The sequence below is a fragment of the Eubalaena glacialis genome, chromosome 8 (assembly GCF_028564815.1).
Source record: "Eubalaena glacialis isolate mEubGla1 chromosome 8, mEubGla1.1.hap2.+ XY, whole genome shotgun sequence".
Classification (NCBI taxonomy): domain Eukaryota; kingdom Metazoa; phylum Chordata; class Mammalia; order Artiodactyla; family Balaenidae; genus Eubalaena; species Eubalaena glacialis.
The window spans coordinates 58,204,492-58,230,381 of record NC_083723.1 but is presented as its reverse complement, the minus strand read 5'-3'; the positions used below and the strand labels follow the sequence as shown (position 1 = coordinate 58,230,381).

The window sequence follows — 25,890 nt, the reverse complement described above, 5'->3', positions numbered from 1 at the left end:
GAACTATTGCTTCAGAAAAAAACTGACGGTACAGTAGAGTAACCACATGAAATCTTTCTTGTCACAGTTGAATGACAAGAATTCTTTCTTGCTGTGAAAATCTTGTCATCTACTTTGTTAAATAAGAATCTGTTTAGGCGCCAGAGTCCACCTATAGAAGATATTCAGCCTAAAAACAAACAGGATGCTTTATTCAATGTATCCTATAAAATCAGAGACATTAGCTAGCCTTCCAGAAGTTAAAATATACACTGTCAATTGAGAAAGCAAAATATCTCTAACAGTATCATCTGTTACAATGCTGGAGCAGCATTTCTTAAATGTAGCCATGCCTCACACTTCCTGCTGAATTCTGTCCCAGGTGGAAGCCAGAGTTCCACAGTAGGCAGAGGGAATCAAAACCCCTCCATGAGGGCCCAGGCATCAGCACTGTCAGAAAGTACCACAGGGGACCCTCGTGGCAGCCAGCCGTGAGAACCACCATGTCACGGGACAAGCTTAACACTGCTTCAGAGGCTTTTGAACTTGCAGGATACCGGAAGCCATTAGCAGTAAACAGTGGCTATCTGGGACACTCACAACCAGAAGCACTGCAGATAAATAAAGTTTTCCGGAGAGCAGAATATGTAACTCTTAAAGAACAAAAATGTTTAAAGAGAGAAATTTTTCTAAATTGCATTAAATAAATACTATCTATTTATTGATGGCTCAGATCACTAGGATAAATATCAATCATACACCATACACTCTAACTACATTATTTTATGATACAGGGTTAAAATGGATTGTTGAGCCTTACACTGACCTGCTTTGACTTTTTAAAAAATACTCCAGGCTGCTATTTTTAGTTTTTCTGTTTTCTCCCTTGAAGGTACAATGTCAGCTACACTTGTCAGTGCTGGAAATATCCCACAGCAGCCACTATTAATTGCTTCTCTGATAGCCATTCCCCCAACTCCTTACTAACAGAAACATAATTTTGTCAGAGCAGCAGTGTTTAGACCAGCCAAAAGCATTTCCCCAGAATACCCATTTCTCCAAAATACTCACTTCCACCTGTGCCACTAAGAGCACCGGTCAGCATGGGTTTCGGGGAGAGCTTATGTTTTCCAGCTACAGACCAATTTCCTTTTCTTGTCTGCCTAGGATAGGAATGTGAGCTTGGAGGAAGAGCATGAGATGCCTTGCAACTCTGAGGTCATAAGCACGTGTATGATAATCTGTATGGCTAAAGAATATTGGGTGGAAAAATAGGAAAGTATTTGGGTCCTCAGTCCATTTCTGAGCTACTGTGCCAGATCTGGTCTGCCTACCTTTGGGCTCCTGAGTATATGAGAATAACTAAACCCTTATCTATTTAATTCATAGTTGCCTGGAGTTTGATATGCACAGCCAAAACACATTCATAATTGATACACCACCCTCATAATTTGCTAACTTTAATCTTCCAAAAGCTTAAACACCAAATAGCCAAGCATATTAAAGAGCCAGGGGAAAGAATCTCTATGTGAAATCATGGAGAGCTCTCAGGAATAAATCAGTGCCTGAACTTCATGAGATCATCTTGTCTGCTTGGGTCTTTCTTCTTCCGTGGTTCTGAGTCGGTTAAGTCTTAATGTATAAAGGAGCACCTGGAAACCATTTTTAGTCCTGATTTTTCAGACTGAGAATGATATAACAGCCTAGAGAAGGCAGAGAAGAACCAACATTGCCAGATGGAGGGAGGAAACCAGGGATGGGAATAGTGTCAGGATCAGTTTCTTGCCTAATAGACAAAGGCTGATAAAGGATTTGATTGAAGTGCATAAAAGCATAACCGGTGTAGATAAGGTTAACTGAAACCTATTCAAAATAGGGAAGGCAGGGAGTGTCTTTCATACTACTTAAATAAATGTATGACAAAAGGGCAGTAAATAATTTAAAGAATAGATAATAAAGTTAAAATTTACTTCCCATAACTGGCAAGTATAAATAGATTTTTTTTTTTTAACATATGGAAAATTTATAAAATCAGAGGCATTAAGGTAGAACATAAGAAGCTGGGACATCCTTTGAGATTGTTTAGCAGGGCACACAGTGAGCCTTCTCATGACTTATCCTCTCACATCCCCTGACAGGAAACCATCAACGCAGACATTCAATTCCTACTTTCATCTAGTATGGGATTTTGTACTGGTTTTTCACACACTACACCTGAACAAGTGTGGATCTGTATTACATAGCGGATGTGTACCCACCGTTAAGGTTTCACAGAGGCATTAAAAATGTAAGTATCCACTGTAACAATCTATATTCTGACATAAGGATATACTGTTTATTAAACCATGAACCATATAAATGGAAGAAGAGGATTGAGAGAGGGGAAATGGATAAACAGAAACAGTGTTAACAGGCAAACCTATCTCCATGTTTGCTTCTGAAATTTTTCTAAAATAATGAAGAATTAAGTCTTTATTAAATAAATAAATAATGCTAAACAGAACATGACTTTAATTGTACAAAATATGGCAATTAGGTCTTACTGACAGAGTTAACTTAGTTGCGAAGAGCCTTACAATTTCAACAGGAGCAATGCTTCGCACCAGCTGCTGGAGGAGTGTAGCTTCACAGTAAGGAAATTTTCTGATACTTTCTCTAATGATCTTTTCTTGATATATTGGAAAGCCATCAGAAGGTCGGCCTTTTAACAAGCTGAAAGATATTTTTTAAAAAGTAACTAGAGTTACTTTTTAAAGGAGTTGAATTACTAAGCATTTCCTCCTAGCTGAACCCATGAACTTTGAGTAGTTTCTTCTTTGCTGCGTAAGATTTTCATTGGGTCTTCACATCATGAGGATAGACTCAATTCAAATTGCTGCTCTACCTGCACATTAGGCTAGGCCTTATCAGGTTTAGGGGCTCAGAGATGTATTTATAAAAGTAACCCCTGACATAAAACATACTAAACACTGTTATCATATTAGCTAGTTACTTATTACCATGTCAGTTATTTGTACAAAGAATGAAAACTCTCATTGAGTCACACCCTTCTGACTTAGTTCTCTTTTCTTAGTAAAGCTATCGGAGAATTTGACCCCCAGGGGTCAGAGAACAAGGGTAACACACAGCTCTCCCGGGTACAGATACAGAGATACATTGAGCGCCATTGTGAATCCAGAGCAGCAATTATGGCATAAGCACACCTATCCTCAAATTTGGACTTGGGCTACTTTCTAGCTGTATGATTTTACACATGATATTTAACCTCTCCAAACTTCAGATTTCTCACCTATAATTGGGGATAACAAAAGCATTGTTGTAAAGAGTATAGAATGGAATAATCAATTTAGCTATGAGTGCCCCTTGTTTCTTACAGATGAAACGTGATCTCAACATTAACATCTGCTGCTAAAATGTTTAATTTTTAAATCCATAATGAGATTTCATACAATGAAACATTATCCATTTGAGTGTACTTTATACATGACATGGGAAAAAACAGTACCTTTTGATCAGGGTGTCCAATTTATTCTCTCCGTCTTTTAAGAAGTTAATACATTTCTGAAAGATACAGCTGATGTAATGCATTTTCATAGCCAGTACTTCATTCATGTCTCTTTGCTTCATACATTTCTCACAAATCAAATCCATCACCTTGTAGCATTTATTCAGAGCTGCTTCTTCTGCCAGCAGAGGATTCTCATTTATAAGCATCACAATCTAGAAGAAATCCCAGTGAGCTTAGAAATTCCTTGAGAGATTTTCCATGTACAAATTAGGTAGTCAGTTTTGATTACCAAATAAAGTCTTTCTTATGGTCATATATTTACTGTGTTAATTTAAATTAGAATGCAAATTGCCACTGATCAAGTTGTAAAACTAATACAGAAGGACCCTGACATTATGGAATCTCTTGAATTCTGTGTATCAGTTATTGAGTGATTTGCCATCCAGCTAAACTGGGGTGTTAGTTGGCCAGTAGGAATCATGGTTTCACTATCTCTGTTAAAAGCACTTTCACTAAAGATAAGCATGGCATATTTGTACACCTTTTATATATAGAATCAACTAACAGAGCAATCGTTACTTTTAGTTAATGTTACTGAGTGTTAGGATTTCATGGCTAGGAAAACCACAATTCTCATTCATTCTTGTTAATTATAAAGAAATGAAGATTTTTACTGACAGAAGTCTAAAAATAAAAGGTGTATTACTTACTGATTGACTACATTTCTCTTTGGAAACTTTCCTAATATGCTTCTAATCACCAATGTGAATAGGTCAAAGAGGAAAGCAAAAATAGCTTTAAAAAGGGATTCTAAGAGAGTTATCCAATCTGATGCATTATGAGTCCACACTTCCCATATATGCCCAAATTAAGCCCAAATTTAGTGTAATAAGGAGTATTTTTTTTTCTTTATTGGTTGTGCTAGGCTTGCATAGGACAGCTGTAAAAATCCATAATGAGATACAGTAATGTAAACATGTGTGTAACATAGGCACAGTTGTATTCTCAGAGCAGAAGTTCATTCAGTATTTGTTAACTTACGTGTTACAGCTAAATACCTGTCCCAGGTAATCTTAGGAAACAACAGGTAGCAGATTTCATGAATTAGATCCTTTTCTTTAGACATGAAGATAATTTGTTAAGTAAAACCCATGCCGAGCCTCCTACTTGAAAATTTAACATATATTAAATGTTCTTGTTAAATTAAAATTTTTTACTTATTTTTGACACTACTAAATTGATATATAACCTAGTATTTTACTTAAAATATAGCACTCAATAACAAATTATTAGACTTCATGAAATAAGTATAATCAGAATCCTTATTGGTAACAAGTTTGCTGACAACTTTCCCTACCATAATATATATCATTAATTACCTGTTTATATTTCTGCTGTCAACTGCAATCAATGGAAGCTGTTTGCTCAATATTTTGTATACAGCATTTGTAATCAAAGGATAGGATCTAAACTTACATGTAAGAATTCTTTAAAAAATCCCAAATAGAACCCAGATTAATGATTGATTTTTTTTTTAAGACATTAGACTTTATTTATTTTATAATGTACAGCAGTACACGCAATAAAAAATGATATATACCCACAGCTCAACAGTGAGCTCCCTGAAGCATTTACATAGCTGCAAACAAAATAATAACATTTGAATTAGTTTCCTTCCTTTAATCTCTGCAGCATTATAAAATAATATATTTATTATAAAGGGAATCATTATTAATTACTGAAGAGGAATAAATCAATTCTGGGCTTAAAAATCATGTTAATAATCAAAAGATAGGATCACTTGCACACATCTGTTTCCTAATCACTTAGAGACTCTGCTAAACTCTATTGTCATTTTTCCTGTGACTCTGTTTTTCTCCATTATAATGTCTGTATTCTGGGCATTAGCACAATTCCCCAAGTCCCTGTTGAAAGCAAACATCCTTATTGCTATAGCAGCCACTTAACCTCCACGCAAATGTATCTGTGTTAGGTACAATGCAGTGAAAAGGTGCACTGTTGGATCGAGTGTTGTACTGTGCTTATTTTAAAAGGTCTTTGATTTGGTAGAGTGGCTATTAGTTACTTTTTTATAATAAGCCCTATGAAGACCTGTGCCAGCTTGAAAAGGGGTAAAGCAATGAAAATGGGCCACCACAAAAGCAACTGGGCAGCTTTTATCTAAAGTGTGGATAAAAGAAAGGTTTTCAAGTGAATAGACTATTTATACCTACAAAAAGCAAGGTGTGGTCTGAAGGAAGGTACTATAATCATAGAATAGTCTCTCTTATAAGACCAAGTGCTCTAAAAAATATAATGTAGGTATTTTAGTTTATATACCTTTACAATTTGTCTGTATAAGTATACCCCTAATCAAATTTACTCAAAATATGTGCCTTTAAAGATAATTGGAGGTACAATAATTCTTAGGATATTTAACCCTGAGAAACTAGGTTCTGTGCAAACATCAAAAATTACTCCATAGACTCAATTATCACAATAATTGCGATTACTGCAATCTCAAAGGGTGGACACAGATATAAGACACAGTGAATCAGATACATACAGGAAACTTCTTCAAATCAATCAAACCCAGAATATTCTGTAATGCTCAGGCTAGAGGGGGAATGACAAGGGCCTTGTAAAACCACACACATTCTCTACATTGAGAAATACTGTATCCCTGGGAAAAATCCTGTCTTCCCACTCCAGCTCGCTCCACTCCTAAAAGAAGAAGTGCCATGGAGAGGGAGTCACTGTTCACAGGAGTTCTCTCTTTCCTGTGTGTGCTGGGAGGGAAAGAAAGACTGAAACAGAAGAGGCTAAATATTTTTTAGAGGTTAAATCCTAAGTCCCATAAAATCTCCACTAGAAACACAAACACCTGATTCATGACTGAATTTCCTTTTTGCCCAATTAGGGTCATAAGTGTTGCCTCTAGCGGTTCTTTCAGAATGTTAAGTAAAACATTTGAGTTTTGAAAAATAAAAACAGAATAGATACCACTTGTCTGTTGTTTGGGAAGGGATCTGCTAGTCTGTCATCTCTCTAGATGGTCCAGAAAATTAATTTGGGTGAAGGGCCACATGAAAGGTATTTTTTGATTTGTTTGTTCCTCGAGCTTCAAAGACCATATGCAAAGGGATGTAGCAATAAAGTAATAAGATCATACACAATTTGGAACTTGAGTGTTAGTTTTCAAAAGAGTTACTTTATGAGAGCTGTCCAATTATTTTAATGACAATCAGTATATTCCAGATTCTTTTGTAACAGACAAAGGAAATCTATTTCACTACATTAACACTTTGTATTAAGGGAAAACTTCAATTTTTGACCCAACATACTGTCTTGCTCACCAAACAGCTCTGAGTTACTATCAAATCTATACATTATGATTGAAGACATATGGTAGACATTGAAGTTTGAAAAAGGACAGCATCATTGTAGCACACATGGAGTTTTATGTGATGACTCAATGAAAAAATAATATTCATTTGGATCAATTTAAAAAAAAACAATCAGTTTATAAACAAACAAAAAGGTCATATATAAAACATGAAGAAAATAGCAGTGGAAATAGTTCACAATAGCCCCTGAAGTTTCCCAGTTAAGCCATTTGAACTTCCAGGTTGGTCTACTAAGTATGAAAATCTGTGTGATTTGACTATTTACTAGAAGAAGTGTATTACTTAAATGCATCAAATACCTACTTGCATGAAAAAAAAAAATGTGTTCATTATCACATTTCAGAACATTTCCTGGAAGGATAATTAGCGTAGTAGATGCTGTTGGTTCTCCACCCAGATTCTCTTTACCAGGCCTGTGTACCAGGTCCCTGCTGCTGGATTGTTGGCTGCTGTGGGCTCCGAGCTGCCTCCTTCCTCAGGGAACTTCCTTCATCCAAAAACAGCCACCTCACTTGGCACTATCTGGGAAGCTGTCCTTTCCCTCTGGGGACAGACCTCAGCCAATGACAGACTGACATATGAAAGCCTGGGTCCCTTGCCGCTCTGGAGCCATTAATGGTCCGGAGCTCACTGTGAGATGAGGTGGAAGCTAGGCTTCGGCCATCTCTCTACCTAGCTTTTCCTCGTGCTCTAGGCTGTGTCCCTCACTCTCTTCTAGGTTTCAAATGACAGCACTCCTTCACTGTATCAAGTGAACAAGAGAGCCTATCACAAGCTTTACATCAACAAAAAGCAGCCCAAGACAATTATGATTCTATGTACTAAGAGCTGTTTAAATTCTGAAGCGATATTTGAATAGAAAGCAAACACAGTAGACACTACAGTACCTTGACAGGATGAAGATTTGTTGTGGTGATAATTTTGTGCAGTGGGCTTGCCAACTTTGGCGGCAGCCTTGGCTCTTTATCCAGTCCCTGGGGTTTAGTGTAATAATCCAGTTTCTCTCGAGGAAAGAAATTGTTGATTATCGTCACACAATCATGTTGACCTTTTAATAGAAAAATAGGAAATATATAATTTCATTATTCAAAATAAGACATTTTCCATTTTTTTATTATGTTACTCTGTTTTCTGAAGTAAACATGCATCAACATCTTTAATTTGTAGGAAAGGAGAGTAGAGGGGGAGGAGGAGAGGTAAAATGTTCTGGGGAACATCTATAAGCATGCTTTGTGATCAAGAAATAATCTCCTTTTAGAGACACAGAATTCACAATACATAAGAAGATTATGTGGATAACAACAAAAAAAAAAGCAACGTTCAACTTAAAATTGACCCTAAATGTTTAATAAAAGTTGCTTGTAATTTAAATGTCTCTTCTTCCACCCCTACACAAATGATGTTCATTCTTCCCTAATCACAGCTGGCTTTCTTTACACAGAATTTAAATTTATTCTGTATAAAGTTATTAATTATCATTATAATTACTGTTCATATTGTTAAGCTAATCTCTTTCCTCCTTGAATTTGAGAAAAGCTTGGCCTCTTTGTGAAATGAATTAGAGAAAAAGCTTTTGCCCCTGTAAGCTTGGAATCCACATTACGGCTCCTCATAGATCCCTGTGCCACTTCTCTAAGCCATCTCCAGAGGTAAAAATTGTTCTAGGAAAGCAAAACCTTCCCTGGCGAAGCTGGTGGCCTGTGCTTTCCTGCTGCTTCCCCCTCCCTGGCTCCCTCTCCACTACTTCTCTGGAGCAAGAAAGTGGCCACTCTGGGCAAGCAGGCTGTACCTGCAGGGCACATTTGCAGGTGCAGGCTCTTCCAGAATCTCCGGAAAACAGACTTCTTCCTCCGCTCTGCCTGATAAGGGCTGAGGGACCAGCGGCGGAGAGCCCTGGGGAGTCGGCCCAGATGCCAGGGCTCCCGGAGAGGGGTCCACCCTGGGTGGCCCTTGTGGCCCCTGCCCACTTGTAAACGGTCCAGGGAGCATCTGCTCGATCCTGCAAACAACAGGTGACCTGTGGGGGGATTGCATTGTGGGCCAGGTGGACCCTTGAGGTTGGCAAAGGGCTCAGCCTGCCTGAGAGTTCAAGGAGAACCCAAGAGTGGACCGGCTTCTCGCTGTGTCTCAGCAGAGGACAAAATATCTCCTGGTTTGTTAACCCTAAGCCCACAGGTATAGAGAGATGGCACTTCCCTTCACTGCTCCAGAACCCTGTCGGCTTTACCTGACTGCCTAGGAGATGCAGACCCAAGGGGATCCAATCTCGAAAGACTCTGCAATGCCTCCAACAAAGGGCTTCTTCCGCGGAACATGTTCTGACAACTACAACCACACCACAACCAAACCATAACCACAACCACCAAAGAAGAAAACTTAAATTAAGCAGATCAACTACAGTATGTAAAGAGACTTTCATGGACCACAGAAAGATTCCATTTTTAAAAGTTAATAGACAAACTGAAAGAGGTAATCCTGGTTACTACCGAGAACTAAAATAGTAATGTAGAAGATGAAGGGGATGAAATATCTCAAAACAGAGAAAAACTAGGATATAGAAATCATTATGGAAGAGATGAGAGAGCTGAAAAACAGATCCAGGAAAAAAAAGAAATGGATGGAGAATTAATAATTAAACAAATGATAAAAGAATACATCCATGATATGAAGGGAAATTTTAGTAGTGATCACAGTATCATTTTTGGTATTTGATGTTATTCTTAAATGCTGAAACACCAGTTTCTTTTTCTTTTTCTTTTCTTTTTTTAAAACCAGAAATCTCCATTGTATATATCTTGAGGAGAAGTCAAACAGTAACAGGAAATATTAAAAATATGAAGTGTTCTGTTTAGAAAATGATCATTTCTACCTACATAATCTTCAAGAAGGGAGAAAAATGACAAGCAAATATACGACAAGCAGGATGTAAACATGACAGCACCAAAAGTAACACAGATAATGGTGTGCAGGAATTTACAACTGTACATGAAGAAACTAAAGAAGATGAAGACAAATCGCACTGCTTTCTAAAACACATCCAGCTTCAATAAAAAGATAAGAGGTTCCTGTTTAAAAAAAAAGTGCTCTAAAATAGCTTCTAGAGACTTCCCTGGTGGTACAGTGGTTAAGAATCCACCTACCGACGCAGGGGACTCGAGTCCTGGTCTGGGAACCAACATGCTGCGGAGCAACTAAGTGCGTGCGCCACAACTACTGAGCCTGTGCCCTAGAGCCTGCAAGCCATAACTACTGAGCACACGTGCCACAACTACTGAAGCCCTCAAGCCTAGAACCCGTGCTCCGCAACGAGAGGCCACCGCAGTGAGAAGGTCGCGCACCACAGTGAAGAGTAGCCCCCGCTCACCACAACTAGAGACAGTCCGTGTGCAGCAACGAAGACCCAATGCAGCCAAAAATAAATAAACAAATAAATAAATTTTAAAAAATTAAAATAAAAAATAAAATAGCTTCTAAATATCAAAATAGACATAGGAAGATTTGAAGGTAAAGGGATCAGAGGAAAATATAGACTTAGCTTGTAACTACATCTTCTCATCAGTCCCCCAACTAGTATACTCAGAAAAAGCCTTGTTAGCAGTTGGAAATATTTGTACATAAAATACTGGCTACCTAACAATGACACTGAAATACAGGTTTCTTAAAATTACACCTTTGTGAGAAGGAAAAAAATAATATTACTTTAATATTTAATATTTAATATTTATTTAATATTACTTTATTTTTTCCAACATTAATCTTTCTCATTTTAGGTAGTACTTAGAGGTTATTTTGATATTTTATTTTAAAAAATCTGCCAATAATTTATATTAGAGTGATATACATATATGTTTAAAGTTTATCTTTATAAATTTTTACTTAATTTATATTTAAACTTTATAATTTAAACTATTAAATATTTAGTTTTATGAGTTTTTAATTTATGAATTGTGAATACCTACAAATAAAATAGTACTATTAATATAGAAAATAAATGCTGGGGGTGGGGGCTGGGGGACCAGTGCATCATTTTGTGCCATTATTACTATCACTGGACTTGAGTCTTCTAGACTGAACGGGCTCACTGAGTCAGCCCTCGGCAGGATTAATGAGAACATACATACAACCAGACACATGCTAGTACAATTTTTTACTTTCAAGGATAAACTGAAATTGAAATACAGTTCCAGAATAAGAAATGAAAAGTGGACAAAGAAAAATAAATCACATTCTCACTTACAAAACCAGGATTTAGAGAACTGTGGAGTAACTTCTACATATGATTGAGAGAATAGAACAGGGATATAAGAATCATGAAAGTAGCCAACATATGACTCGCATTTCAGAGAAAAAGAGAGCTTTGGTTATGATGGGTTTCAAACAATATACAACCTACGTACCATCTGAGAATGTCCTGTAAGCAAAACCTAAATGAGAACAGAGATCTCAAGATGGAGCAAGGAGAAAAGAGAGGAGAGAGTGGAGAACAAGAGCCCTTGGCAGCAGAGATAGTTAATCCCAATGGGTGGAGACAGCACGATGGAGAAATTATACTGTAGATGGTGAGGACTGCTGAAGGAGAAAGAACACACCATGACTGACACTCTAATGACATATTGGCACCAAACATTCTAGACTTTCTCAGGCAAGTCCACAGCTAGTCGTAGTGGTGGAGGAGGAAAGGAAAGGCCTGTTGCCTGACAAGGCAAACACAGAGAATGTGGAGAAATAAATGAGTTATAAGGATTTCATCTTGTTGGGGTTGCTAAATGGGCAAATGCAAAACCTTAAGGGTAGGGCACAGGGTATAGTTTTGCTCTCGTTTCTAGATAGTAACTGAGAAATATGGGTTTAACTGGGAGCATTGTGAATAGGAGAGTACGCACTGGTAGAATATAAAAGCATTCTTGATCTTTCAAGTTAATAAAAGGAGAAAGAAAATTTACTCTAACAAGACCAGGCCAATCACATTAAAGAAACACACACACACACACACACACACACGCACACACACACACACACACACAAATAGCCACATACTGAGCGAGACGGGAGGGACTTCCATGGTGTCCTGGTAAGTGAAGAATACAAGCTGCAAGGAATATATTTGTATGACCTTATTTTTAAAAGATGAAAAAATCTTACACGTGTGTTAGTACATATGTATACATATTGATCTGCTTGAGGGGAATTAAAGTGGGAGAATGAGTTTTTAATAAGACTAACTATAAGGAAAATATAATGTCAACTTGAAAGGGTACAATGTAATTTTCTGTCTATGAAATTAGTCTAAATAGATTAAAATGGAATGAAAACATTACCCTCACTTTAGGATGGAATTGTGGACAGGTGTACATTAGATTTTTATTAACGTAGTATTGATAGTATTAAGAAAACAGAGAAAAAGAAAAGCATTGTATTAATGGCTGAAAGTGCAGGCTCCTCCACTTCCAGCCCTGTGATCTGGGGAAAGTTACTTAACCTCTATCTAAGCTCTATTTTATTACATTGTGGACATAACGAAAACTTGTAGAGTTAAAGAGAACTTCAGATCATCTAATTCCCTGGCTTCTTTGTACATATCAGAAAACTGAGGATCTGGAGGTGAAGGGATTTGCCTATGATCTTGTAACTCATTAGGAGCAGATATGAACTAAAATATGAGTCTCATGTTTCCTAGTTTAGTGTTCTTTTCTTACTAAACTGACACCCTCAAAATTAGCTGAGGGCTGAGGTGGTAGCAACTAGGGAGCCCCTAACTGTGGGAGATAAATATTTCTCTGAAGTTTGCACAGCAAAGCCATACCTTTTTCAAATCCTCCTGAATTGAAGTAAAATAAAACAAGAATATTTGTTCTCAAAGAGCTGTCATAAAGTGACTCAGTGACTGACTTAATCAACAGTACTTACTATTAGTAGTTTTAAGTAATATAATAATAAAATTTAACACCATATACAATTACTGTCCCCCATATCTGACTAATTCCCACTGTATCTTAGCTTACATGTAATTTCTCTCTTGAAATTCCCTTGGAATGGGAGAGAAGATCCCTCTCTTTGATGTATTTTTATGGAACCCTTAAGTCACCCATTGGAATACATTTTCACACAGTCATTGCCTCTATCCTCTTAGTGCCATGAATGCAGGAATACCCTTTGTCTTGTTCACCGAAGCATCTAGAGTGATGCTTGGTCTACAGGTTGTGAATGTTAAGGATCTGTTTAATGAATCATTAGGCCTCACAGAGCTACTTACTACATTCCCAATAAATCAGATATTTCTATCATTGCTTTTCTATCAATGGACTCTTCTAACTGCCAACTCATTGGGGCCAAAATACCAAACATCAAATATTCATTCCCACTCTCTTATAAACCCCCTATATTATATCAAGTAACAGGATTAACACACCAAGAAATATTGGGCACACGCAATAAATGTTTGTGGTTGATGAGGATGATAATGAAACAGCTGTATATTGTATTATCATTAATGCTCCTTCCTAATCATTGTTGTAATTATTATAAACAGCAATAACTGATGGCATTTATTGAGAGCTACATGTAAAGCTCTTTAGGTCTATCATCTCATTTAATCCCTTCAATAACCATGTAAACATTTTGCAATGGGGAAACTGAAGATCAGAATCATTAAGTAACTTGCTGTTAAGTGGTACAGCCAGAATTTCAACCCAGGATCACTGACTCCACAGTTCCTCTTCTTAAACATTAGGTTAAACTACTTCCTTAGAGGAGTAAAATATTCTCATTCAAGCATTTGACTGCAACAAAAAGGCCTTACCACACTCTGTATTTCAGAGTGGAGATTCAAAATAGCTTGTTCATGTTATCCAAAGTGTCATTAGGTGTTTCATTAAGTTAGACAAAACTGTAAACATTTGCTTTTTTAAAAATAAACATGACAGTATTTACACTCTGAGAAGCAAAGTGGTATTTTTTTCCATGGGGGAAATTCTGGGTATAAGCTAATGTAAAACTGCCATAAAAACTCACCCACAAAGGCTGCCATCTGAGCTGCTGTTCTTCCTACAGAGTTGACAACATCTGTCTCAGCACCAGCTTCCAACATTACCCACGTGATGTCTTTATTACCTAGAGTTAAAAAGAAACATATTTGTTAAAATTAAGGACTGCACAATTCAAATATTCCCTTTTAAATAATCTGTACCCTTTTTTTTCTGCTTAGTTTTAGGTTTCTATTTTGTGGATATTTTCATTTTTTCCAAAATATAACAAAATCATAACTATAGCAAAAAGTAAAATGCTATAGAACCCACATAGAAATCAACCTTATTTTCTAGAAAACACATCAAGCAATACAAAAATGGTATGGAATTGAATATAACTTTTTTTTTTTAACAAGACAAAGTATGTTTTTCCTATGATAATACTTAGTATTAAAAAAAAGAATAATGCTTAGTATAAAGTCAAAACAAAAAATAAAAAACAAAGACAGAAAAAATAAAATCAATAAAAGACTCCCCTTAATGTCTACTAACTCATCCCATCCTTCACACCTACAGGCCCTGAGATAACTACTGACAGTTGAGGATCTATCTTTTTATACTTTGTCCTATCTACACATTCATAGTGATTCTATTTGTGTTCTTTCACTAAAGGAATCATTACAGATAATCTGCTATTATAAACTATACTCAGTGGACAGCATTTCCCATTACTTTTTGCAAGCTTGAACTATGATTTCCTTAGGAACAGTTCCTGGAAAACACTGTAGGATCAAAGGTTATGCATATTTTAAATGCATTTTACCAGGCTGCCTTCCAGCAAGGTTGGGCTGATGTACACTCCCCAAAACAGTGCACAAAAGTTCCTATGCCAAGACTGGGCATCATCATTCCTCCTTAACCTTTGCCAATATGTTTAAGTGAAAGGTTATCATTTGTTGTTCTAATCTGCAGATCTTTGAGAGCGTTTTAAGCTTATTAGCCAGCTGTATTTCTTTTGTTCTCTGTTCAATTTTCTGTCTAATTTTCTACTGTAGTATTTGCTGTTTTCTAACTGATTTATAAGAACTCTTCATATAAATGACATAACCCTTTTAGAAATAGTAATAACTATTTTCCTTGGTTTTTAAATTTATATTTTAACTCTACGTATGGTATTTTCTATATATGGAAATGTTTTAAGATTTTATGTAATCAAATTAGGCAATGTTGCCCTTTTTGAATTCTGTATTTTATATTATGCTTAGAAATGCTTTTTTCCCCCCAGGATTATAAAAATACAGATTACTGCTTTTAAAGCATGGTAATATTAAGTTACATATTTATTTTCTTAAAAAACTGTAACAAGGACAGATAATTTCACTTAAATTTAGATATTTTCCAATTGTCTTTATTCAGCAAATTATAAGCAACATGAATCAGAGTACGTTTCTAAATGGATCATCATATTTAGTACTTAAATGTCACTGAAGCAAATAGCCCTATCATAGCAGGTATTCTCTCAAGAGAACAACAAAGAAGCTTTCATATTACTTCAAAATATAAAACTATAGAACAGCAAAGGAACTAAATTGTAAGAATAATAGATCTAGCTCCACAACTCTAAACAAAATATATTGTCAATACAAAGAATCAAGTGATTTAAATAACTAAAGAAACATCACCAAATTAACTATATAACATATTTCATACATTATAGCTTTTCAAAACCGATTCCCACCATGTCTTTCCACGAGACATGATCTTAAAATTACTATAACAAAAATGCGCTTAATTTAAAAATGTACATATACTTATAACAAATTTGTATAGGCGACTATTTTTGGTATATTAGAATAAATGGTAAAACTTCACCAGAAAGTGCAGCAAACATGAGGGCTGTGTATCCATGTTCATGTTGATGACAATTTACATCAGCTCCATGTCGTAAAAGTAATTTGCACATATCAAGTTTTCCTTTATATGCAGCATGCATTAGAGGAGTCATTCCATTCTTTAACAGAAAGGGAAAAAAAGTATTAAGTTGACTTATTTACCTTTCCCCCTGCCTATGAATAATTCCTGCAATTAAATTAAAACACAAAATAAAATGAATTAATAAAATCATCTTTATAATCTGCATTTTTATACTCAATTCCCCACTTGGCTCTTCCATAAACTGCTGAAGAAAAAAGATGGTTTTATTACCTGAGGTTTTCTACAGATTAGCAAACAGATTCAGAGAAGAATTGCTCAACTTCACATGACTACTAAAATGGCCAGGGCAAGGACCAAAACTTAAATTTATCAGGGTTCTCATCTCTACTACACATACTTAGCTCCTGGGGAAACAAATGAACAAGCAGATACAAATGCGTTAAAAAAAAGAAAAGAAAAGAAAAAAGTAAGGAAAAACCTTAAAACAAATAGAATGCTTATCAAGGGGAAAGTTGAATAGGGTATATCCATAGCATGGAATAGTATGATGTTACTAATTGAATACATTTGTATCTATTGAATTGAAAAAATTTCCATGAATTACTGCCAATGAGAAAAACAAGATGTGGGAAATGTATATTACAGTGTTCTCATTTTTAAAACAATGATCCTCAAGATCACATTTATATTTTGATCATATATATGATTTGGTTATATATATGATTATATGAATATGGAGAAATGATTGGTAGTGTTTACACCAGGCTACACTGTTTAGTCTCCATATCCAATGAAACATCCAACTTTATATGTTGAGTACCTAATACTATTTGGTGGATAAATAAATGAGATGTTCCCTGTAAGTAAATCTTCTCAGAATCCAGGAGAGACTCTCTGAGTGCTGGAATTTCAAAGTTACTCTGGATGAAAACCTCTCTAAAACATACAATCTCTTTTTTTAGCAAATCTTAGAATACTAACATAATTTGAAATTGTTCTTGATGATTCTAGACTATTATAATGAACATCGTCATCAATATTATCAGAGGCTTGTTGATGTGAGAATCATGGGAAGGTTGTACAAGAGGCAACTTAGTAGGAGTAGTCAATGTTTCTTGAGAGTAGTAATGGGAAAATGGTAAGGAGATTAAAACTTTAGTAGTTTTAAAAACTTTAAATATGATGATCCTAAAAATAAAGTTTCTCTCCCATAATTTTTAAATCAAAGAATTCATCAATATTAGTCCACTAAGTTACAACTCTATATCATTAAATGCAGCATTCATTCAGCAAATATTTATTGAGTGCCTAAGATATGTCAGACACAGATCTATGCACTGTGGGTAGCAATGAGCAAATTCCATGCCCCTAAAGTCTAAGTCCCTGGCACTAAATTTTAGTAGGGGTGACAAGGCAGATGGTGATAATAAGTGCTATAGGGAAACAGCATCGAGTAGGGGGGAGAGGGAACGGCAGAAGGTAAGAGGAGATTGTTATTTTTAAAAGGACATTCAAAGAATGTCCCTCTGAGCAGGTGGCATTTGAACAAAGCCCTGGAGGGAGCAAAGGATGTAAATAACTAGAGGAAGAATGGTCCAGTAAAGAGAATGCAAGTGTAAAACTCATTGGGGGAGAGGAGCATTGGGTTCAAGGAATACCAAGGAGGCCAAATCTGTGTGCAGCTCACTCATAGAAGCTCCAGGAACCTCCTTGTCTTGAATTTGGTGCTCCTAGGTTTAAACCTTAAGTGTAGGAGTGTGTCTCATGTTTTAACGTTAAGTAGGATGCCAATGCTTGTGGAAGGTTTCTGCAAACTTATTCAAGTTACAGAAAAGCCATTCTATCTTAAGCTGCTAAAAGAGTTTTTACCCTCAGTAGTTAAATTTTATCAAATGCATTATATCTATTGAGATGATCATATTTCTCTTTTATTCTGTAATATAGTGAATTACATTGAAAGATTTTCTAAACTGAACCATCCTATCATTCTTGGAGAAACCTTACTTGGTTAAGTCTTATTATTCTTTTGATACACTACTGGATCAAGTTGCTAATATTTTATATAGTGTTTTTGCATCTGTATTTACAGAGTGAATTAAGCCCATAGTTTGCTTGGGCTCCTTCCTATTTTGGCATCAGCATTATGCTAACTTTATCAAATGAGTTAGGCATCTTCCCATCTTTTTATGAACTAATGGTACAATCTGTGTAAAATGAGAATTAAATGGTCCTTGAATGTTTTGTAAAGCTTACTCAGGTTTGCAGCTTTAGAAGGTAGTTGGCACTTAAATACATTTATACAAATCTTCCTTAATTATCCCAGTTTTTCTATTTCTATATGAGATAAATACATTCATTTTTATTTTTCTAAAAAATCACTACTTTCATATGGGTTTTCAAATGAATTGGCTTTAAAAAGTTATGACAATTCCTCTTATAATTGCAGTTATGCTCTCACTTCCTTGGTGTTTATTATTTTCTTGCTTATACTTTCCAAATTGTGTCTATTTTTTTGGTCTTAAATTGATAACTTTGTTTTATCTTTTCTTTTTTAACAGCTTCATTGTGATATAATTTACTCATTTAACGTTACAATTAAATAGTTTTAAGTATTTTCAGAGTTGTGCAACCATCACCACAATCAATTTTAGAATATTTTTGTCAAAACCAAAAGAAATACCATACCCATTAGCAGTCATTCCCATTACCCCTCCCCATCCCATTACCCAGCCTTAGGCAACCACTAATCTACTTTCTGTGTCTACGAACTTGCCCATTTCGGACATCTCCTATACATGAAATCATACAATATTTAGTCTTGTTTGATTGGCTTCTTTCACTTGGCAGAATGTTTTTGAAATTCACCCATGTTGTAGCATGCACTAGGACTTCATTCCTTTTTGTGACTGAATAATATTCTGTTGCATGGATATACTACACTGTTTATCCACTTATCAGTTGATGGATGTTTGGACTGTTTCCACCTTTGGCTGTTATGAATAATGCTGCTATAAACATTCATGTTCAAGTTTTTGTATTGTCATATGTTTTATTTTTCTTAGTTACATACCTAGGATTGCTGGGTTATATGGTAACTCTATGTTTAATCATTTGAGGAACTGTCAACCCATTTTAAAGAGCAGCTGCACCATTTTATATTCCCACCAGCAAAGCACGAGGGTTCCAGCTTCTCCACATCCTCACTAATGCTTGTTATTATCTATATATTTTTTATTATCGCCATCCTAGTGGGTGTAAAGTGTCCTCTCATTGTGGTTTTGATTTGCATTTCCCTGGCAGCTAATTTTGAGCCTTTTTTCATGTGCATATTGGTTATTCATATGTCTTCTTTGGAAGAAGAAGATCCTTTGCCCATTTTTTTAATAGGGCTATTTGTCATTGTTATTATTGAGTTGTAGGAGTTCTTAATACGTTCTAGTTACAAGTCCCTTACCAGATATGATTTGTAAAACCATTCTGTGGGTTTTCTTTTTACTTTCTGGATGGTGTGCTTTGAAGCACAAAGGTTTTAATTTTAATTTTTTCTTTATTTTTTCTTTTGTTGCTTGTGCTTGATAGCTTTTAAAATTTTTTATTTCTATTTTATTTTTCTTAACTCATTTCTTATATTTTCTAAGTATACTTTATTCTTTTTATCTAATTTCATGAGTTGAAAGCTCAGAACAACACAAAGATTTAAAGTACAATAACAAGTGCTACAAAATTTCCTCTGAATATGACTTTGGCCACATGACACAGCTTTTGATAAACAGTAGCTTTTGATAAATGTTGTGTTTTCAGTTGTTTATAGTAGGAAATTTCTACTTCTATTTCTTTTTTTTTTTTAATTTTTTTTTTTTTAATTTTTGTTTATTTTTGGCTGTGTTGGGTCTTTGTTGCTGTGCGTGGGCTTTCTCTAGTTGCGATGAGTGGGGGCTACTCTTCACTGCAGTGCGCGGGCTTCTCATTGCGGTGGCTTCTCTTGTTTCAGAGTACGGGCTCTAGGCTCGGGCTTCAGTAGTTGTGCACAGGCTTAGTTGCTCCGCGGCATGTGGGATCTTCCTGGACCAGGGCTCGAACTCGTGTCCCCTGCGTTGGCAGGCAGATCCTTAACCACTGCGCCACCAGGGAAGCCCTCTATTTCTTCTTCTACCCAAGAACTATTCAGAATTTTTAAAAACATTCAGGTTATATGTTTTATTCTTTGGAACATATTTTTGTTTATTTTCAGTGTTATATTGCATTTGGTAAACTTGTTTAAAGTTAGTTAAAATTTTCCTTTACAAAATAGTATAATACAGGACTTCCCTGGTGGCACAGTGATTAAGAATCCGCTTGCCAATGCAGGGGAAACGGGTTTGAGCCCTGGTCCGGGACGGTTCCACGTGCCGCGGAGCAACTAAGCTCGAGTGCCACAACTACTGAGCCTGCGCTCTAGAGTCCGTGAGCCACAACTACTGAGCCTGAGTGCCACAACTACTGAAGCCCACGCACCTACAGCCCGTGCTCCGCAACAAGAGAAGCCACCGCAATGAGAAGCCCACACGCCGCAATGAAGAGTAGCCCCGTTCTCCACAACTAGAGAAAGCCCGCGCGCAGCAACAAAGACCCAACGCAACCAAAAAATAAATGAATAAATAAATAATTTTTAAAAAAGAAAAAAACTCATTTCTAAAAAAAAAAAGTATAATACATAAACCAATTTTTAACAGTGTTAAATGTAAACGGAGATGTACTATTTCTGTCTTATATAAAGTGCATAGACTGTTAGATTATCCAAATTTTCCATCCCTTGAATACTTTTTTCTACTTATCATTTTCTAAAAGATGCTATTGTGGTCTTACAAATTTCTCCTTTGAATTCTACCTTTTTCTTTATGAACTTCAAAGCTTATAAGATTATTAGTGAAGGCTTAAGGCTGGTATATTCCTGGTGGTTTATAAACTTTCTATAAGAAAGAGTCTTCATCTTTTTTTTTTTTTTTTGCTTTTTTGCTTTAAACTTTATTTTGTCTGATATTAACTTTACTACCCATGTGTGGGTAAAGGGTTAACAAAACACCTCCTTTGCTGCATGAGAAACTGAAATTCAGTTAATGTTCTAGTACTAGAACTGTCCTGTATAATAGAGTATCTACTAGCCACACATGGCTAATGGCTGCCATACTGGACAGCTCTGAAGAGAAACTACCATCTCAGAAAGTTATTCTGGATTGCAATTGTTCTAGAAACTTGAGTTTAGGTCATTTAACCCTCCCGAGAAGTAGAATTGCTGGATCAAAGGTAGGTACATTTAAAAATGAGAAATATTCTAAAATTTTCTCCAGAATATGATGCCAATTTACACCTAATCCAGTAGCATATAAAAGTCCAATGTTTCCCACACTTCACAAGAAATGATATGGAATTGGTTTAACGGTCACTTATTTGATTACCAGTAAAATTAAACATGTTTTTACATCCTTATTTGTCTTTTGCAACCTGTCTGCTGACATTTGCTTTAGAGCTTAGTATAACTTAAGCACAAATGCTAGAAAACAACTCTTATTATTAGATTTTATATATTATCCATTCTCATAGGAAGTAAAACTTTATTAAATGTTTTAAATTTTACCTCATCCAAGCAGTTGACATGAACATTCTTGCTGGCTAACAGTGTTCCAGCTTCTTGGACAGTACCTTAAAAAAAAAGAAAGAAAGTGCAAAGGTTATTTATATTTAGAACAGAAAAAAAATCTAACGTCAAGGAAACGGACTTCAAAGGGTTATCTGTAAAACTAAGATGAGTCAGGTCAGGTTGCTAAGAAATAAAGCATCAATCGCATACTGTTTATTCCACAAAGTAATTATCCCAGAGAACAGATTCATATAGACTAAAATAGCTCCATCTTGCTTTTACTTCCACTGGCCTTAGAGTATATTAAATTGGCCACATTTTCCTTTTGGCAGTAATACAATAACCACAAAGCATAAGACTTTTAATACTGAAACAAATCTTAAAGGGCATCTAATCCAACCCACCATCTAAAGCTTAAATTGCAGTCAATGTAATAACAGTTCAAAATACAGTCAGTATTTATATACCTTGTCACCACTACGTCCTGTGAATTGATGGCATGCTCCTAATAGAAGTCTTGGTTTGGAAATGCTGAGGTAAATGTATCTTTTATGCCTGGTACTATATAAAAGTGCCATATGGTCGGTATTCACACTCTCATACTGAAAGCCATCTGATGTAAACCTGAAGGTCAGTCTCTGTAAATTTGTAAATAAGCTGTAATTGGGCCACGACTGTCAGGTTTTCCAGCCTTCTGTAAGGCATACTAAGGCATAGTTGCAGGAGAGAATGTTGCTATTATCATCCTTAATAGGAGCCAATCACATGTTCTGCCAAAAAACTTCTGGTGTGACAGGGAACAGGATAATGAAATTGCATGTTCTCAGGGAGAAAGGATGAGATAAGCCTCTCCTCTAAAAGGGCATAAAAGAATAGAAGCATCCTCAACTAGGAGTTATTTCTTGTCTTTAAATTTAGAATTATAGTGCAAGAATGTGTTAAACTTTGCAATTCTTCCAGAGCTAAAGGTGGAATGCAGAATCGAGCTTAGCCTGCTTCTTTCTACCCAACCTGCTTCTTAGGCACATGGTCTGAGTGCCCCTCACCAACAGAGGGGAGATACAGAAATGTCTCCTAGATTGATAGCGAAATAGCTCAGCTGGGGAAATGTCAAGTGAGTGATCTACAAGGCCCCGAATTATGACAGCAGCTATTTTGTCCATAGTTCATTTGTCTGATCCCACACTCCACCTGAGGGCAGTTGGTATCACTGGCTGAATGGCTACAGAGGGAGAGGGGAAAGCCTTCAAGCATGCAAGCAAGCTGTGCAGGGAAGCTTATCCATACCTGTGGCTTCTCACCAGAGACTCTCAAACATCTTTGGAAAGGAATTAGAACAAACTCCTGCACACCAATTTCATTTGAGGAAGATGCTTCAGCTGAACCCCGTTATCCACTGAGGAATAACTGAAGTTATTTTCCATCTGACCGAGAGATGTTTATGCAATAAAGGGAGAATACTATAGGGATTGTGATCATGCCAAAGCCTGCTATATGTTAGGGAAAGGATGGGGATTGCAATCATAAACATTTGGCTCATATTAGACAGCAGGCCAATAATTCTATAAAATGTTTAGCCCAGTGGCTAACGATGTATGGTAAATCTGTCCAATCGCAGGGCAATTAAAAAAAAAAGATGAGTTGCTCACTCACATGCCATGGAATACCAGTTAGTCTTTTGAAATGCAGAGACCAGGATGGGAAAATTTTTCTGAAACTGTCTGGGCTTCTAGAGAATTAAAACATATTTTGGAAAATAGATGAGCAAAATACCCCCAAGAGGAAAAACTTGTGATGATTTCTAACTTGGAGTTCCCAATTTAATGACAGTAGGAAACTGTAGAAGGTCTAGAATAGCATGGAAATGGGAAACACATAGTTTACACAGAAGGATTTTTATTTTTTGTCATTCCTTACTGTGCATAGTAGACTCTCAAACAATATTTTGCAATTAAATTTAAAAGATTAATTGCTTTACTTGGGAAAGAAATATGTTAAATCTGATTTAACAAACTCTTAACATGAGGGGATGTGGTACTATAAGGGGGATGGGAAATGAGTCAACATTTATCCTCACTGGAGACAAAAATGAATAGACATAACTGACGAAAATAATATTTAATAATTTCTTTCCCTTGTGAGAATTTCTCCAAGTTGCTCCAGAGAAGAAAACCCAACCCAACCTGCTCCATTAGGGTGGGATAGATAACTTATCTGGATGGACCAGCATTTTAGCAGAGAAGAGATGATGATAAGAGTGATATTCTCACTGTTACTGCCCTCTCTTATACCACACTAGAGCCCTTTCAGGACCACTATAAAACTGAACAAGTCCTATAAAACCCTCAGTTTTCTTATATAGGAAGCAGAAATAATAACATCCATCCCATAGTGTTCTTAGGACTAAGGGCTTGTCTTGGTGTGGGGCACAGAGTACAACCTCAGTGCATATTAGATGCTCTTGTTATTTATATTTAGAGTAGCATAATATAATTCATTGCGACACTTCTAATATCTAGTTTGGGACCACTGGTCTCTACTGAAGACAAGGAGAAGTAGCCAAAACAAACAAAAAAGGAGAAACAAACAAACATGACATTTTCTGTTTCCAGCAATCCATCAGATAGTCATGAGATCTGAATATTTATGAGTTTCAATCATTTAGTGGGATCCCTCAACAGGAATGTTTTTAGGAATCTATATCTAAGTTAAGTATTTAAAAAACTATTTGGCTTGTTAGTTGCTGTTACATTTATGTATAAGTAAAATCATGTATAAAATAATTAAAGTGTCTGAATTTAAAAATAATATATGGATACAGACTTAATCATAGATACAGAGTTATAAATGTATTTTAAAATAGAGACTTCTAATTACAACATATATTTTGAAATAGTGAATCTGTTTAAGTGTAAAGTTTCTAAATTCTCCTATGTGTATCTATTTTTAGACTTTGTAACAAAATGTCCTCGTTAGGATTATGAATCACTACATAAAAATTAGAGTAACTAAAAGAGCTGTTGTTTTGTAAAGGAAGACAATGAAGCCCACAGAGGTTGCAAAACCTGCCCAGTCATATAGTTAATGGTAACTACGTATTTGAATTTAAATTTGTCTTTGAAACTCTATGCTATAATTATTAGTAGACCTGAATCTTTCTATATACCAGAGGTACTAAAAATAACATTATTAACTACACAGGACCTTAGAGCAGGATGTTTTAATAGTCCCAAATTGGAAACAACTGAAATGTCCATCAGTGTCACCAGATAAGCAAATAGTGGTATATCCATACATAGGAAATAAAAGAAAAAAAGAAGAAAAATTATTGGTACAGTATGGATGAACCTCAATATCATGATGCTGAGTGAAATAAGTCATGCAAAAAAAAAAGGAATATTTATTATACTTATTGTATAATTCCACTTACATAAAATTCTAGAATAGAGAAATCTAATCAATAGTGACAGAAACCTATCAGTGGTTGCCTGGAGACACGGGTGGAGGGAGTGACAGATTACAAATGGGTATGTAGAACATTTTGGGGGTGATGGAACTGTTCATTGTCTAGATTGCAGTGGTTTCGTGGATGTATACTTATGTCAAAACTGACTTTTTAAAAAAGTGTACACTTGAAATATGTACCATTTATCGTACTTTAGTTATACTCCAATAAAATTGGTAGAATAAACCTTATTGTCCAAGTCTGCTTCACAGTTCCTTTAACACAAATAATAATAATAATAATAAAAAAAAGTACGTTACTTTCTTGTGAAATCGGCAACAGTGATCCCAGGGATCTCAAGTACTAGACAAGATAAGTAATGAAAGACTTTCTGGTTTATATTCTTAAAGTTTAATTTATTTTGAAATAGCGCTTCCTCAGTGTTTAATGAAAAAGATATCAGAGCTTAGAAGAATGGGTCAATCTACAAGTAATATAAGCCAGTTAACTGTGCTTAAGTGATTTCATTTCTCTTCTGAAATGTTGTGAAATGGATGCTGTCAGTGACTATGATTTAAATGAATATGTGAGAAACAGCTTCTCAGTTTCATCTGGAACTTCTTTTTGGCATTCTAACAAATAAACAACCTGTAGAATACCTAGAACGTGCATTTACTCAGAAGAAGAAATTGTCTAAAAGTGTCCAGTAGCAATGTGCGGTATTCTTTGGACTGTAAGTCCCACTTACAATCGGCTTAACTTCTGGAGGGCAGTGGTTAGCCAGAGGGAGAACTCAAAAATTTGCTGAGTTTATTTCAGATTGGCCAAGATGACAGGTCACACGTGGCTGGAAACATCGTTATTTCCACGTACTAGTACTGACTAAGCCAGTGCTTCTCAAAGTTGAGAAATGTACCGAAGGGAAAAAAAATCAGAACTCTACTCACCTCCTTTAAAGAAAATTGCTTCTTATGAGTACGAATATAAACTTTGTTTATGAGCTTCATTCATCTATAAGCCAAAAATTATTTTAC

At 35.8% G+C, this 25,890-nt stretch overlaps 1 protein-coding gene across 1 annotated transcript in view; it reads right to left on the bottom strand.

Moving 5' to 3' along the window:
- ANKMY2 (ankyrin repeat and MYND domain containing 2) overlaps positions 1–25,890 on the bottom strand; it is a 34,469-nt gene that overhangs the window by 5,759 nt on the left and 2,820 nt on the right. Inside the window, exons 2-7 of the mRNA XM_061198527.1 lie at positions 21,409–21,473; positions 15,732–15,870; positions 13,906–14,004; positions 7,782–7,942; positions 3,485–3,699; positions 2,556–2,691 (exon numbers count right to left, since the gene is read on the bottom strand). Of these exons, the coding sequence (XP_061054510.1) occupies positions 2,556–2,691; positions 3,485–3,699; positions 7,782–7,942; positions 13,906–14,004; positions 15,732–15,870; positions 21,409–21,473 (815 nt within the window). The remainder of the gene's footprint in view (positions 1–2,555; positions 2,692–3,484; positions 3,700–7,781; positions 7,943–13,905; positions 14,005–15,731; positions 15,871–21,408; positions 21,474–25,890) is intronic.